The 17499-nt window shown below is 38.0% G+C and overlaps 1 protein-coding gene across 1 annotated transcript in view; it reads left to right on the plus strand.

The window, feature by feature from the left end:
* Positions 1 to 15376, plus strand: part of CSPP1 (centrosome and spindle pole associated protein 1) — a 53870-nt gene extending 38494 nt beyond the window's left edge. Inside the window, exons 22-31 of the mRNA XM_009995595.1 lie at positions 1613 to 1714; positions 2857 to 2923; positions 4792 to 4912; positions 5590 to 5729; positions 6240 to 6380; positions 6927 to 6967; positions 8242 to 8305; positions 12428 to 12537; positions 12715 to 12865; positions 15150 to 15376. Of these exons, the coding sequence (XP_009993897.1) occupies positions 1613 to 1714; positions 2857 to 2923; positions 4792 to 4912; positions 5590 to 5729; positions 6240 to 6380; positions 6927 to 6967; positions 8242 to 8305; positions 12428 to 12537; positions 12715 to 12865; positions 15150 to 15376 (1164 nt within the window). The remainder of the gene's footprint in view (positions 1 to 1612; positions 1715 to 2856; positions 2924 to 4791; positions 4913 to 5589; positions 5730 to 6239; positions 6381 to 6926; positions 6968 to 8241; positions 8306 to 12427; positions 12538 to 12714; positions 12866 to 15149) is intronic.
* The last annotated feature ends 2123 nt before the right edge of the window (positions 15377 to 17499 follow it).

Consider the following 17499-nt stretch of genomic DNA (forward strand, 5'->3'; position numbering starts at 1 on the left):
AAAGGATTCCCTCTGCTGAGAGCCATATCTCTTCTGCACAAGTATGATTTTTGTAGTTAACTTTCACTGATTTATTAAAGGCAGTGCAGTGCATGAAATCCTACCAGATTTTAAATGTTTGCCAGTTACTAGTGGAATACCACAAATAGCTGGAGACAGTCTTCATATTGTCCAGTCTTGTCGCTCTGAAATTTAATGTTCAATTTTATTCAAAGTATTGAAGAGATTTTGGAGGGATATTTGTTTATATTTTTTTCTGCATGTGCATTTTCTGTAGGTATGAACACACTATTTTTGAGTGTAGAAACTCTGTCCAGCCTACCAGAGGCCTAGAGATTTCAAGTTTTAGGATAAGAAAGTTTGCATCTAATCTAGCAACTCATTGTGTTTACTTGGAGGAGAACTTGGCTCAGACATGAAGTTTAATGTTGATTCCTAGCAACAGATATTGTCATATTATTTTTATGTTTTTGAAGATACAAAAGGATTATAACTGGTAATGCCCTTCACTTTCTTCTTTGCGTCAAGGTTTATTTCTGTACCTTTGCAGTACTGGTGGAGCTTTGTCTAGATCACTGAAGAGTGCATTAGTGGTGTTGTCATAGTAAGTTGGATTATGCATTTAAAGATGAGATTTAAGAAAACTTAGACATGAACAATCTGCAAAGTTACTATTCTGTCTTCCAGTGATAGTGGTAGACAACATAAATTGAACTCAAATAAGGAAATAAAATGTACTTATGTCTCCTGTATTTTCCTGTGTCTATTCTGGGGTGTTATGGATCTTCCCCTAAACAAAAAGCAGAGTGTTTTTTAATGCATCTCTTGGAAATCGATTGACTCAGACCATTTCTCGTGAGAAAAATAAAGGTATATGAATTAAATTTGTGTTTGAGGATTTAAGCTACTAAACTTGCTTCCCTGCTAGGTTCAGGTCACAGATTAAAATCAGTAAGATACTAAGTCATTAAGTGTCTTACTTGGAAAGTAAGAAGTCTATGAAACTGTCCTGCCTTGTGGAGGAATGCTGTTCTGACCACAAAAAACAGCTTAGACCCAAAGTAAGTCTAAAAAATCAACGTAAGTACCTACTGGAAATACACGTTGAAGTTAAAACTCTTGAACATGTATGTAAGCAAGTCTGCATTGAGCAGAGAGATTCCACACTTTGAGTCAGGAAACAGAAATGAGGCTTTGTGCTTGCTGATAGCAGCTCAGTTCCTTTCCTGTGCCTCTGGAACTCTTGAGAGCTGTGTAGATTTGCTAATTTCAAAATGAGGCTATTTACTTGCAGTGCCCACCTGCTGGTTATTTCACAGCTTTTCCTTTTTTGAATGGAGTGAAACTATTGAAGTTTGAATGCTTTCAGCTGTTTGGGGGTTCTGGCCCGTGTTCTGTCTCAAAATACAAGCTCTGACCCTGATGTCTAGTGTATGAAATACTGTAGTTTGGAGTTGACAGCAAATTAAATACAAAAATAGTTAACATAAGCAAAAGCATTTTTCTGTGAACTGAAAAACATTAACAAAACTGTTCCTGTCCAAAGTACTACTTTATTCAGCATCTGTGGGAATGTAGTTTCAGTCTTGCTTTATTCCTTGCAGGTTTCAAGGCAACCATCAAGGCAGCCCTCTCCTGTCATTCCTGTCAGAACAAATCAATAAGAAAAGAAGAAAGGATTCCCTCTGCTGAGAGCCATATCTCTTCTGCACAAGTATGATTTTTGTAGTTAACTTTCACTGATTTATTAAAGGCAGTGCAGTGCATGAAATCCTACCAGATTTTAAATGTTTGCCAGTTACTAGTGGAATACCACAAATAGCTGGAGACAGTCTTCATATTGTCCAGTCTTGTCGCTCTGAAATTTAATGTTCAATTTTATTCAAAGTATTGAAGAGATTTTGGAGGGATGTTTGTTTATATTTTTTTCTGCATGTGCATTTTCTGTAGGTATGAACACACTATTTTTGAGTGTAGAAACTCTGTCCAGCCTACCAGAGGCCTAGAGATTTCAAGTTTTAGGATAAGAAAGTTTGCATCTAATCTAGCAACTCATTGTGTTTACTTGGAGGAGAACTTGGCTCAGACATGAAGTTTAATGTTGATTCCTAGCAACAGATATTGTCATATTATTTTTATGTTTTTGAAGATACAAAAGGATTATAACTGGTAATGCCCTTAACTTTCTTCTTTGCGTCAAGAATCACTTACAGTATTGGTCATAAGACCACTCATTTGTTTCACTTGATTTAATCTTTCTTGGGACAATTCTTAAGAAAAATAAAATTATCCTGTGAAGAGCAGGATAATCTTAAAGATTATCCTTTTATCTTAAAAGATTAAATAATCTTTTACAATATTTGAATCTCAGGCTATGCTTCTGATTTTTAATCCGACAGGATTTTTTTTTTTTTTACCAAGTGTCTGTGTGAACTGGGCTAGCACTTAAAAAAATTAATTTGCCATGAAAATGGTAATTTGGCAAAATACGTTCTTGTGCAGCTTCAGAAATGTTTTAAGTAACACTTGAAACCTTATATAAAACTGTTGATGTCTCTGAATGTTAGGAATGCTCTGGAGGAAGGTTTATTTCTGTACCTTTGCAGTACTGGTGGAGCTTTGTCTAGATCACTGAAGAGTGCATTAGTGGTGTTGTCATAGTAAGTTGGATTATGCATTTAAAGATGAGATTTAAGAAACCTTAGACATGAACAATCTGCAAGGTTACTATTCTGTCTTCCAGTGATAGTGGTAGACAACATAAACTGAACTCAAATAAGGAAATAAAATGTACTTATGTCTGCGGTATTTTCTTCCTTTTACATGTTAACATTTCGTATTCATTATGATCACCAGGATCTTCCACAATCAAGGGCTCCTTCTCCACCTGTCCCTGCTATAAGAAATCAGCTGCGTGCAGTTGGTAGGTATTGCCTTTACTGCAGGCTCTCTTTCTGTTACTAGGAAATTATTCTCCGTTACAGTTCAAGGTACAGTAGGAGGAAGGGCAACGAAGCTGGTGTGAAGGGTCTAGAGCACAGGTCTTAGGAGGAGCATCTGAGGGAACTGGGGTTGTTTAGTGTGGAGAAAAGAGCTGAGGGGAGACCTTATTGCTCTCCATAACTACCTGTAGCGAAGTGGGGTTGGTCTCCTCTCCCAAGTAACAAGCGATAGGATAAGAGGAAATGGCCTCACTTAGTGCCAGGTTTAGACTGGATATTAGGAAAAATTTCTTCCCCAAAAGGCTTGTTGGGCACTGGAACAGGCTGCACAGGGAAGTGGTCGCATCACCATCCCTGGAGGTATTTAAAATATGTGATGCTTAGGGATATGGTTTAGTGGTGGACTTGGCTGTGTGCTGGGTTCATGGTTGCACTTGATGATCCTAAAGGTCTTTTCCAGCCAAAATTATTCTGATTCTCTTGCTTGCAAAGGAATAGTGCTTAAAAGGTTGAATTCTATGTGGTTATTTTCTCTGTCTTATTATTATCAATGTATTATGGTATGTCTGAAGTATTAGTACACAACAAAAGTGCACTTATTATGGGTCTTCATTAGGAAGTATTTTTTCCTGAAAGTCCTGCTAATGGAATAGTCTGCATGGGAAGTGCAAGATCATTTAGTCAGGACAGTGGTGACCACTGTGCCCAGAACACTGCAAAATGGGAGGGTTTTGGATTGGTTGAGTAATGAATTACACTGACAGTGTGTACAGCATTGCAGTGCTAACTTGTAAATTCTACTTTCCTTTGTTAATCTACCTAGTCCTCTGTTCATTCCTCTTTGCTTTCAGTGGTGGTTTTAAAATTCAGACATGCTGGGAGGATCTCCTCTGCTGTTCATATGTTAGTTACCTTGGCAATACGTGGGTGGAAAGCAGTATTTTTTCTTCTGATTATTTTTTATAAGTGTGAGTGGAATGTAACAGTAAATGATGTCCTACAAATGCTAACTCCCAGCTGTCAGTACCTGTGTCCATTCTGGTGAGTTATGGATCTTCCCCTAAACAGAAGGCAGAGTGTTTTTTAACGCATCTCTTGGAAATCGATTGACTCAGACCATTTCTCGTGAGAAAAATAAAGGTATATGAATTAAATTTGTGTTTGAGGATTTAAGCTACTAAACTTGCTTCCCTGCTAGGTTCAGGTCACAGATTAAAATCAGTAAGATACTAAGTCATTAAGTGTCTTACTTGGAAAGTAAGAAATCTATGAAACTGTCCTGCCTTGTGGAGGAATGCTGTTCTGACCACAAAAAACAGCTTAGACCCAAAGTAAGTCTAAAAAATCAATGTAAGTACCTACTGGAAATACACGTTGAAGTTAAAACTCTTGAACATGTAAGCAAGTCTGCATTGAGCAGAGAGATTCCACACTTTGAGTCAGGAAACAGAAATGAGGCTTTGTGCTTGCTGATAGCAGCTCAGTTCCTTTCCTGTGCCTCTGGAACTCTTGAGAGCTGTGTAGATTTGCTAATTTCAAAATGAGGCTATTTACTTGCAGTGCCCACCTGCTGGTTATTTCACAGCTTTTCCTTTTTTGAATGGAGTGAAACTATTGAAGCTTGAATGCTTTCAGCTGTTTGGGGGTTCCAGTCCTTGTTCTGTCTCAAAATACAAGCTCTGACCCTGATGTCTAGTGTATGAAATACTGTGGTTCCTTTGTTTGTATAATCTTTGTTTCAATTAGCAATGATCTCTTCCTTTTTTTGTTTTCCACTTTACATTTATCAGGTAGGCAGAGATGTGTCTGCAACACCCTTCATTTTTAAATTCTTTGTGTTAAATTCTAGGGGAAAAAAGGAACGTCGTAAATGACTTATTAGAGATGAGGAAGCGGCTCCATACTGAAGAGAGGCAACTGCAGAAACAGTCACAAAATGCAGTCACTGGTGATGAGGTACCAATTACACGGTAAGAATTTAATCTCCAGCTTTACAAGACAGATTTCGCACAGGAACTCAAAGCTACTGTGTATTAGTTGCAGGTAGCAGTGTAGTTGGCTAATACACAGAAGTGAAATGAAAGTATAAAAATTGAACTTGTATATAAAATTGTATTTGTTTTTTCTAATGTGTATAATTTATTTGCAATAATCGTACTGAAGTTCAGAATGACTGTACTGGTAAGGTCAGAAGTTGCAATATTCTGTCTTGGAGAATGATCTAAACTAGATGCCTAGGGCATGATTTGTGCCGGTCAACGGCAGTACTACTGCTGCTGAGTATGTTAATGAATAGCACACTGCTGTGGAAGTTTCTCCTTATTGAAAATCATACCCTTTTTATTTCAAAAAATTGATTTACTTCCAAAAATGTAGTGGTTAATCATACCAATTAGTTGGAAAAGACTCATCAGATAATCAGTCTTAGTTCCACTCCATGAAGTATGAGGGTTTTTTTGATTTTAAGTAGATTACCTCTTTTTATAACACAACATGCAATGTTCTTACTTTCAAATTTATTTTCCTATTTTAATAATAGCTTTATTTAAGGATAGGAGATGTGAACTTGATCAGTATTGTATGTCCATCCAACTCATTAATATGCCAGTGCTAAATTATATTCTGCTTGTTTTACAACCATGTCAAGTGGGAGGAGAGAGAAGAATCCAAAGGACATATTTGAGATGGGCAGGCTGCAGGCTCCAGTAAGGCCACCTTCAGCAAAGGAAGCACAAGCTCCTGTCAATATACAGAATATCTGGGAATTTAATGAACTTAAATACAAAGGCAGGTATTGATGAAGAAAGGTAGTGAAATGTCTGTTCTTTCCCTCCATCTGTCACACCACTCAGGATTTAAAGACAAAAATCAGGCTTTTCACAGCCACTGCCCAAACACATCACCCTCTGCAGGCAGCATTTGGGGTGTGTGTCCTTCTCTCTGTTTGGCCAATTCTACAAGTGCATGCAATTCCCAGCACTGTGAGGCTGAGTTACCACTCTGACCACTCACCCAGCATCCAGTCTTTGCTACTTAAACTTCTTATGCATTTGATATTATGATCTTACTGAAAGTAGAGTGAATTTAATAAGATTCTGTGTAACGTTCTGTTTCTCCTTTACCAGAAAATGTATTTTTAATATAGTAAAATTGTAAGATCGTTGCTAAAGTGACTCATCCTCTTGGCCGTTATCACTATTATTTCTAATATTTTATGACTTTTTATCTGCAGCTAGTTCTTTAATTATTTTTTTTGGTCATAAACGTTGGTTAATAAGTTTCATCTCTTTGCTCTAGATTCTGAAACACGTATGGGCTTGAGACACATGTATCCTGATCCTCCAAAAGATGACCAGAGTCTAGAGATTCAACAGCAGGCACTGTTGAGGGAGCAGAAGAGGAAACTTGACAGACTGAGAATGAGAAGAGAAACAGAAGGTGAGGAATGAACAGTCCAAGACAACTGCTATTATTTTTATTTGTTTTGTATTTGATAGGAATTAAAAAGCACAAGCCCTAGAATTACTGTTTCTGCTTGGCTTCCTGAAAGTAATTTAACTAGTACTTCATGCTTCAGAGAAATCAAAGAGAAAATAGTTTGGTTACTGTTTCTGAAAGAAAACTACAGAACAGTAAACTCTTCCGCTGCTTTTTGATAAATGCATTAGCAGGTTGGTTCCTTGTGACATTTCTTGTGAGAGCTTGACATGCTCAGTGTTCTTAGAAATAAAATACAACCAGGTTTTGTATGATTTCTCTGATTCTGTTCAAGAATGTCTCTTGACATAAGGAAGCTCGAATAAACACTGCATTCAAATGTTGTAACAATATTCACTACAACGTGGGTAACTTTAAAGAAGTAATGCATAGTGGTCTTAATTTTGTTAATAACATGCTAATAAAACTTAGTATGCTTTAGTATTAACTATTTTAATGTCAATAGTATTGTTTTATCCCCTGTCTCTGTGGTTTTTATTGATCAAGATGATTCTGCTTCTGGCTGTAGCCCACAAACCATGGAAGGGGTAAGAAGAAAACAGATTTTTTTTTTATTATATTACTTTGCCTTTTTCAAGTGTGAGAAATACTGTGTCTTTCACAGATTTGGAGAAAGGAGTTACACTGAAATTAAAAGACAGCAAGCTTATTTAGTTCTCTTGCTTGTCAATAAAATGACTAACAGCTTCTTTAAACTTGACTTACAAGTTGTTTGTATATAGAGGTAGTTTGATTCTATAACTCCTTTCTTTTTATATTAATGGGTACTTATTTTATATTCATATGATGTTAGATTGCTACTGGGGGGTGGAATTAGTAGAAAAAGCCAAGCCAGAGGCAGTTGCTCTGCATTCAGGTTGCTTAGGTGATGCACACAGACAACAGTTACATTCATTGTCTGAAATAGGACATTTATTTTCTGACTTGGGGTAAAGTGTGAAGGGAAGTGCTATCAAATTGGAATTGTGCACTATCCCAAACTACAGAATCACTGAGTTCATTTTGTCTCACAGGAACATGAAACTATACAAAACCAAATTAAGAACTCTGCAAGAGCAAAGCCATTAGCCTCAAGGATAACACTGTAACTATGTGCAGAAATAATTTATTTTTTTAAATCACCTTAATGCATTTTATAGTTGTAATTTGTTGCCTGAAATTCTTCTTCAGAGCAATGATTTGCAGTAGAAGATTCGTGTTCTCTTGTTTTCTTTCCTCTGATAGTTTCTATGGCTTTCATTTCAGAGTGGTTTTCAACATAAATGATTCAATAGTAGAATTTCTGTAACAAATGCTTGCAACTATACAGTGAACTACAAGTGTTACTCCTACTGCTTCTTGTTACTTTGAAGAAATTTGTTATTTTAATGCTTTAATATAAAAAATTGTATGTGGTAGGATACATGAAACGTAAGGAATGTTTTTTCACTGGATCAGTGCTTCATGCAAACTTTAGGATCCAAGCTCACTTCTAGAGCTGGCTGACCTGAAACTCAAGCAGAGTGACAAGGATAGAATTCCTGATGGAAGTGTCTGTGATACACAAGTCACCATAACAGCTGCCATGTGTAGGCACCTTCAGCAAATGTGATTAGTACAGAAAAGTAAAAAAAACCCTAATGCTTAAAGAGAATATGAGGTATTTAAAAATGTACATTTTTTTATATAGCCATAAAGTGAAGACCCTGTAGAGCTGCTGTTTGCTTTGCAGAAGTTTGGCAGTGAGTTTACATTAATTATAAATTGGCCTCAGAAAGATGTTGGGGCATCTGAATTTGTGTTTTCTGTTTCCCTTTTGCAGCTCAGGAATGAATCTGTTGAATGCTTGAAAAATTCACTGTTGGAATCAGATAGTGCTTTTATTGGTGAGTTTATGCTTCCCCTAAGCATGTTCTGAGTGTACAAACGTGTTTAAATCTAACGATGTGTCTCCAAAATGATTATTGCTATGTGGGTGTAGCTATAGGCATTGTTTTAAAGTGTTAGAAAATTATGCCTCCAAATTAAAATGCAGATCTTCGTGGAATTATACTCTAATCAATTGGAAAGGTTACACCTAAAATGAACGATGCTGCTCACTTGCCTTATACCACTTCATATCTTTTAATGAGAAAGCATCTGTCTATGCTCGTTGTGCTCTGACTGGGACGTTAGCCTTGTCAAGGAGCTTTTTTTGACATCTTCCCAGCTTTGCTCAGCAATGGTAGAATATGCAATGCTCTCGTATTGTTCTTCAGCAAATAATTTATTGGCAATCACATCTTACAGTTATGAGCTGTCCCTAGTGAAACATAAATGTTGGGCAGCCAGCAGTTGTTTTCATTTTTATTCACTTTTCAAGCATTCTTGATTTCAAGTACAATTATATGGGTATAAACTAGTGATTCATTCTCAAGTACTCACTTTTCTGTTGTTCACACACCATTTTCCATACCTTGCAACATCTTACTTGTAAGCACTGTCACTTCTAAATCATCTAAACTAGATTAATTTTTGTTTTCTTAAAATTTTTATATAGGGGACTATATCTCACTTGTTTTATGTCTCTTTACTCAGCCTTTATATGCATGTAGGTAAAACTGCTGTTTCAGATGTATTTTGTTTCCAGTTACTAGAAATAATAAGGCTAGAACTTCTCTTAAAAAAAACAACCCAACTAGCTCAGGCGTTCATGCATTATTTTCTGTTAGTAGGCATTGCAGCACCCTGAAATCCTCTTCAATCATCTATAGGAAATAATCTCACAAGGTTTTATTCTTTGCTGTAGGGGAGATGCAGTAGCTTCCTGCAAGTGCTTTTTAATGAAACTAGATATGTTTCCATATACCCATGATTGTTATCTCTGGCTTTGGTTAAAAGGAGAATTTTTCATTTGAAATGTACTTGAGTTTATTCTGTTAATGTGCAAATCCTGGGGGACAAGATAGAATCTGGCACTGGGAAGGGCACAGGACAGGGCTTTCAGGTTTGTTCAGTAAATCTGGTACTCAGTGTAATCTGCAATACGTTCTTCTTCAGGTTAGGAAATAGTATTTATTATTTACAGGCCAAATGAGGAAAGGATGCAGCTTTATGAAAGTCCATCAGTCTAGAGTCTGGCCAAATACCCTGTCTGTAAGGGTGGCACATGGGGAAGAGTATCAGGAGGAGGGCAGGGACATGGGAACACTGCGGGAGCTTTTCCAGCCCCTGCTGACTTGTAGCTCAGAGCCTTCTTGACTCAAATGCTTTCTGTTTGCATCTGATAAGCTCAGTCTTCAGTAGGTTCTATTTCATGAGTCAGAATCAGCGTTTTTGAATCCCTCTAACTGTTTACCATCAGCACTGTTGTGTGGATAAATTTCCACACTATGTCTTGTTTGAAGTATCTCCTTTCATCTGCCCTGAATTTGCCGTCTGTGTCACGGGGTGCTTGGTTTTATTCATCACTTTCACAAGGTTCATGGTATTTATAGTCCTTTCTCCTATTACCTTCTTCCCCTCCAACTGATTCTTGCAGCTTACTGAGGTGACAGAGTTAGCTTATCATACTATTTACTATCCTTCTTTTTTTTCCTTCTTTTTTTCTTTCTTTTTTTCCCCCCATATTATTTATGACTGTGTTGAAAAACATGTTCCCCAATACTGACCTGTGGGCACTAACTAAAACTTTGTTACCTTTGCATAATTTGGGCTTTATAAATAGCTATTAAAATTCTGAATATGAATCTGGTGGCTTACATCCCTGAAATGAAAAATAAAAATTCCCATTATCTGTGGGCTGCCTTCTCTGCGAATTGTGCTGCTCACATTGTCTGAGGGTCTTTTGTGAAATAGTTGTGGTGTATTTTAACAATGTTTTTCATTTCCTAAGAGGAACATAACACTACCCTCTAGGGGTTTTGGGTTGGTTTTGGTTTTTTTGTCATGGATTTAAAATCTAACTCAATATTGTAATAGATGTCAGCATTACAAAGGAAATTGTCTTTATCTCCTAAGGCTCAGAAACTTGAGACAGTTGGGAATAAAGAGGCTTATCAATTTCTTTGTCCTTTTTTTCCTCACTTGAAACCCTAGAATTCATTAGTGTTAATGCAGTGATTTGAAAGCACATCTACATAGAATGATAGATGCTTAAAGGAACAGGTAGCATCTTACACTGGTGAAACCCTAAAGGTGTAAATAAATTCTTGTGTAGCTTGTAATTTGTTTCTCTTGTGATAAATTCACGTGATTAAACAATTTGTTTTGTATTCTGAGTAACAGCACTTCATAATATAATGAAGTGTTCAAATGACCTTGTAACTAGAATTCTGAGAAGTGGATTGTTATCATACACCATTTCAAAATTTTTTTTTTTTTTTTACTTGAAACATTTGTGATGGGAGCCTGAGCACCTTTGGGGACACGGAGGGAGGGAAAGTGGAGAGGATAGTAAAATTTCAATTTCTAGGGAAAAAAACCAACTGAATATATTAAATAATTAAAATAAAATAATCTGTCTTGGGTTCTTTGAACTTCCTCAATATTGATATCAATCACATTTATTTTTCAAACTGAAGTATTTCAATTTTCAACTTAACCAATTGTTTCTTTTAAAATTTCAGTTGAAGATCTTTGAAACTCATGAATATGATACAAAATACTTCCAATTTATTTTGATATTGCTAGGAAATAAAAAACCCATTCTTCCCACAGTCATGGTTTATTTACAGCATCACAGTATGTCCATTAGTAAACCAAATATTTTCAGACAAATGTTGTACAATTGTTCAGTACTGTGTTTATTATATATATATTTACACTATTTTATCTTTCTTATCTCTTTTTTTTTTCTTTTTAAACTTAGTATGTCATACTAGAATAAGAGCCTTTCCAAAAGGTGACTTTGTTGTCACAAAGAATAATTGGTGGTAATGGATTCTCTGTTGGCTTTGTTAAGCAGAGTCTTCTTTTTTCTGGGAGGCTCTGTTCTTGGAGCTACTAGAGGGACTGAACTAGAAGACAGAGCCCACTGTCCACACCAAGCAGTGGCAAAGCCATCAACCAGCATCCAAACAGTGGGTACTGGTCCAAGAGAGAAAAAAAATGTAACTGTTTGAAACAGTTTGTATTTTAAGTAGTTTCCAGAACTAGCAAAGGAAGAGCAAAAAACAAGTGTGAGGCAGAGACATCACTTTAGGGTTCATCTATAATCTAAAAATAAATTCCCCCCACTGTAACATGATGGGGGTATGATAAAAAAATGTACTTACTTATTACTGTTTTAATGGATTCCAACACTTCATTACATGAAAAGGTGTAAGATATGACTAAGGATATTTGCTTAAGGCATTGCTTATGTTCTCATATTCCATGAAACATTATTATATATTCTGGGTGCTGAGGCACTGGAACAGGTGGCCCAGGGAGGCCATGGAAGCCCCATCCCTTGAAGTGTTCAAGGCCAGGTTGGATGGGGGCTCTGAGCAACCTGATCTAATGGGAGGTGTCCCTGCCTATGGCAGGGGGGTTGGAACTAGATGATCTTTAATGTCCCTTCCAACCTAAACCATTCTGTGATTCTGTGATCATTTATTACATGATTGTATCTTTTTATGCTTCCAATTTGCCTCGTGTTCTCTTTTTCAAGTAGAGATACTATACTCATTTGAGTAGTGGATTTCTTTAAAGATCTAGGTGTAAACAAGATATGGTGAAATGAGGTAGGTGGTGGATTTTCAGAGTGTGAAATGTCTTATCCTCTAGATAAGAGAGATCTCATTATGTATCAAGATATTCCTTACCTTTGTTTGAAGTTCATCCCTTGTTGCTGTTGCTGTACCTTGTTCTTTTTTCTGCATCTGAATTATCACAGGCTTTATGCAAGATTTCCTAACAAGTACATTCCTTTGATTCCTGTGATTAAATAAAATACAATATATTGGCTCATTTCAAAAAACATAAAGTGGATTGAACACTGTCTAGTTATTTTATTTCTTTGAAAGTGACTTCACCATTTTTTCCAGATGCTAATGGGGAAGTGTTTCCTGCCTCACGAGAAATCAGTTTATCACCACAGCTTCTTTCTTCTGCAAGGGAGAGGAGACGAATGAAGCAGAGAGCTCTGGAGTGTGCAGTATGTATCAGCAGTGGATTAAACGTTAAGGGGGACCACAGACCTAACTTCAGATGGTTCCTGTGGTTCCTTATGGCTGCATTATATGGGGATACTGAGAGTGTACTTGTGTAGCTATTTGTCCTTTTCAAAAGGATGCCATTTTGAAGGATTTGTGCGTGTTTGGATTTGCTGCAGGAGGATGTTCCCCTGGGCCAGACACCATTGCTGCAGCCTGACAGCTTTTCTTTGCACTCGAGCTTCAGCCTCGACATCGATCAGTTGAAAGGTAGGAATGAAGAACGATTGTGGAGACTGACTGACCAACAGCAGAAATCTGCTCACTTAGGTAAGCTCTGGGTAGTAGAGGTAACACAGTGAATACCAAGTAATTGCAATAATTAAAGGTGCCCGTGCAGGGGGTTGGAACTGGATGATCTTTAAGGTCCCTTCCAACTCAAACCATTCCACAATTCTATGAAATATCCCTGTTTTAGGAGGCAGTTGCTGTGCTATCTGGGCAATTAGTGTCAGCATCCTTTTTATAAACTTAAAGAGGGTACAGATGCTGACATTTTTTCTGAGTCTGTTGCTAGGGGTGCCCTTACAAGCACTCCATCCTTTTCTTGTTTGTTTTAAGCATCTCGCTGTCAGTTTTAAATCACTGAAAACCCCCCATTCTTATTAATTTCCTCTATAATCTGAACAAATGCTTTACTGATTTTACTCCACCCAAACTTTTTAGCTATGTGAACTTTTTTATTTCTCTGCCCTTGTTTTATCTCACCTTATATAGTGTGAACTATACTTTCTATTTTGCTTGCCTTCTGTTTGTCATTGTCTCCAGCGCTTCAGCCTTTAGCTATATGAGATTTCTATGTGTATATATATGTACACTTTTATGTTTGTGTATGTTGCTTGTTTTTTGGAGCACATATGTGTCTCTTGGAAATGGAATAAGAGATCCTTTTGCTCAGTTGTGGTGGTCAGGGCTGCACTGCTGCCTGCACTCCTCCAGTGACATTTAAAAAGAAAAAAAAAAGTGTGAAGCCAAGTGGTTTTCTTTCTTTTCCCTCACAGTTTGATAGAACCCTTGGGCCATCCTCCTGCTTTTCCCAACAGCTAGGACTGTCACCTCCACCCTTGGTGACACTGCTGGGAGAAAACAACTCTGTCAAATATGTAATTAAGGAACCCTAACTAGTTATCTGCCTTTTATATGACCAGGAGATGGCAATTTACAGGCCTTGATAAATTTTAAGAGCTGATCCTGTTGGCACAATAAGGAGCCTCTGTTCATATCAGTTCCCTTTCTTTTACGAGACTGATGTGGGAATCCTAGGGCCACTCTAGAATTGTTTTCTTAATTGGAAAAGTAGTGCATATTGGAGCCAGGCCTCCTCCCGTTTTCACCCATCCAAAAAAACCATTCCCATCAATGTAGACTTGGTGAGTACTCTGGATGATGAAGTCTCTGCCAGCCAGCAGCTACTTTTTCCAGCAGACAATACAGGCATGTTCCTAACTGTATAAACAAAAGTAGACTCAGATACAGAAGAGAGAATTATTACAGCTTTGACACATTAGATATGTGGCTGAGACCCTGCTATGGGTAAGAGAGGTTGCCTAAACTGCTTGAGACTTCTTAGGCAATTCTTCTGTCTTTAAGTAAAGGAATGCTGGAGCTCACCATGATCCCTCATCCCTGGGAAGTGCAGGCTGACAAGTCAAACACAAGGATTCACTCCAGGGCACTGCAGGAGTTTGTTCTCACCTCGGGGCAGAAGGTTCTGCAGTTCAGGGTGTGCTCTGCAGTCACTGTTCAGCAGAAATCTAGACACCATTTCTAAATCAGTATTTCAAAGGAAAGAGGTGTCCTTATCCCCAGCCTCCAGATACAAACTGTCAATTATCAAGTGACAACTCCAAAGAAAATTCATTATATGGGGACAATTAAGAAGAGCTTTTTTTGTGGAGGATACCAAGTGTTGAAATTCTAATTAAGCAAGTTTTGTCCTGTAACTGATCTGTTTTGCTTTCCAAAATCAGCACCAAAGGAGCCTGAAGATGTTGCTAGAAGATGACTTACCTCAGTAGGCATTTGAGTGACATTGCATTATTGTTACTAGCTATGCTGGACTGTGATGTACAGACTTGCTCACAATGTCACTGTTTACCTATGTTAAAATCTCTCCTTCCCAGGTTCTTGTCTGAGTGAGAGACTGTTTTTACAAGAGTGTTTAGCTATAATACTATCATTTAATGACCTTATTTTTATATGTATTTTCTGTGCATTTTGCCTTGTCACTATAATAGGAGGCTTCAGGAGAGCAGGAACCTTCTACCAAGTTCATCCAAGGCTGCCTGTATGGGCCCCTCAGGGATCTGGCAGGGGAGGAGCTGTTGGCATTAGAGAACAAAGAATTGGGAGTCTTTAGCTATTGACTCTAGATGAGCTGTTTCCCAGAACATCAAAAATGTGTGTTAGGTAGCAAGAAATATAACTTAAAAGCATTATTTCTGCATTTCTTGCAGACAAACAAGCCTGTTCCATATAGAAATCATTATGGTAGGATGTGGTAACATCCTGCTGTCCCCTTTAACATACGAACCTTGCTCTTCTTTGCTTCCAGGTGAAGACATCTCCTTGGGAGAAGCAGATGACCTTTTGAAGCACACTCCACCCAACGCTGGCAGACGGCCCAGTTCTGTTGACACAGTTGCAACAGAGCGCTGGCTGCGACCAGGAACTTCAGAGACCCTCCAGCAGCTCATGGCTGAGCAGTCCAGCCCAGCAAAGCTGTCCCCTGAAGCCAGGCTGCAGCTCAGCTGGCAGGGCCTCTCCACTGCCCATGGCTGAGGTGGGAACCAGTTGTGCCTTGTGGCAGGGAGGGGCTGTTCAGCACTACAGCCCTGATGGGTCTCTTCCATGGAGGCTGTGTGGAGCAGGGTGTAGAATTTTAAACAGCAATAACAAAGGAGCAGGAGGTGCAGTGTAATGTTAGAGCAGGGATGGTTCTTTTTCTATTACATGATGAGGGAAGTGGAGGAAGAGCTTGGCAGCTTTTGCACTTTTGATTCAAGTTCAGCCTCAGAGCTGGGCTTACCACAAAGATTGTGTGTGTGTGTGTGTGTGTTTGATGTTAAATCAAAGTTAATTTTTAGTTTTGTTTATAGCCAAATTCCTAAAGTAACCTAACTACAGAGATACATTTTAAGCTTTTCAGCAAAAGAGTAAATAACTTGGAGAAGGGCACTTGCTTTTCATACAGTGATGAGTGCTATCCTGCATGAAAGCTCAGCAAACAGTTTTATGGAAAAAAAATAATATTAGCAGTTTAACTTAAGTTCCCTAACCTGTCACGTGCTGGATATACAGATATTGTTGCATATATTTAATTTATGGTTCTGATTTAAGAGTTAATAAATTATTTTGGTACTAAAATGTGAATGCTTAGTTTTCTACAGTTATTATTTGCTAAACTTCCATTAAGTTACCAACATCTGAGACTGTTAAGGCTGTCTTCAAAGAAGCAGGAAACCACATGGACAAGTTAGTGAGGACCTGTAGATAAAGGAAGACTGTAGGAGTTCAGTGAACCACTGAAACACCAAGGTGAAGCAGGGGTATGACTGTGCCTTTCCTTTTGGTTAGGAATTCCCACACAGGGGCCAAACACTGAGCAGCAGCAAAATTATAGTTTGTAAAAACTGCTTTCCATTTACTAAAATGCCACCTTGAAGGCCACAGCAGAGCTCTACTCCAGGATTGTGTTGTGCTTAGCTTCTTCCCAGAGGCAGTGCCAAACCAGGCTAATATTTTTACCATGAGTGTTTGGCTCATCAGCCAAAGGGCTTCTTACATTCATCAGTTTGGGTATGACAGCAATGGCCAGGGAGTGCTGCAGGGGGCTTAGTGTTCTTCAAGACCCAGGCTACAGCATATATATATATATATAGCACTGAGCCCTGGGGAGCAACACTTGTGACCGGCCACCAACTGGATTTAACTCCAGTGACCACAACTCTTTGGAGCCAGCCATCCAACCAGTTCTTTATCCAGCAAAGCGTATGCACATCCAAGCCATGAGCAGCTTTCCCTCCCATCCACCCTTACTCCACAGTCTGTTTCACTGTATTACTTCAGTTTCCAAAAAGCAAACGCAGCATTTCAGATTCTACCTGTGCAGCACTGTAGGGTTCATTTGACTAGTCAACCTACACACATTTTTATTCTTCCTTTTTATTTGATTTTTTTTTAGACTTACCATTTTTTTCATCCTGTATTTGCCTATCAGGGAGAAGATACATCTTAGTCAACCAAAGGGCACCCACCTTTCTGCCCCTGGAGGGCTGGGGTTTGTTCCTCTGAAATGAGAGCACAAGAGGCAAAGGGAACTGTAAAACAAGTAGCTGTGGATTAGGCTGGTTTTGATTGCACTGATGAAAGAGTTCAAAAACTTTATTGACCTATAACCTGATTAGAATATGCCAGATGAGAACCAAATATTGTACAGAAAGTTGTACAGAATTATTATTTTTTTTTACATAGAAAACTTTACATATCTGTACCATATACATTTTGTCCATCTGGAAAAAATTTCTACATCCATTGTAATACAGAATGCTTGACAATCTTGTCTTTTAACCATCAGAGCACAATTCACAGTATGAATACATTTCCAATAGATTTAACCGTCCCCAAACCATGCCAGATTTGTTACTTGAATATATTCAACATTAAATTCTGTACATAAGAGTGAAATCTACATCAAACAAAAAACATCTCGACAGCAGACACAACCTAGACTTGTTTGCAGTGATTCAAGTTCCAGTCCTTGAGGGATCATCATTTCAATGGCTCGTTATATTTAAAAGCCCTAAAACAAGTATATTACTGGTAGTTATGTCAATCTTGATATTTCTATCTCTGTTCTTGACAAAAGTCAGCAACAATTAACTTCTGGGCTACAACAAAACAAA

The sequence above is a fragment of the Chaetura pelagica genome, unplaced genomic scaffold (assembly GCF_000747805.2).
Source record: "Chaetura pelagica isolate M959 unplaced genomic scaffold, ChaPel_1.0 scaffold83, whole genome shotgun sequence".
Taxonomy (NCBI): domain Eukaryota; kingdom Metazoa; phylum Chordata; class Aves; order Apodiformes; family Apodidae; genus Chaetura; species Chaetura pelagica.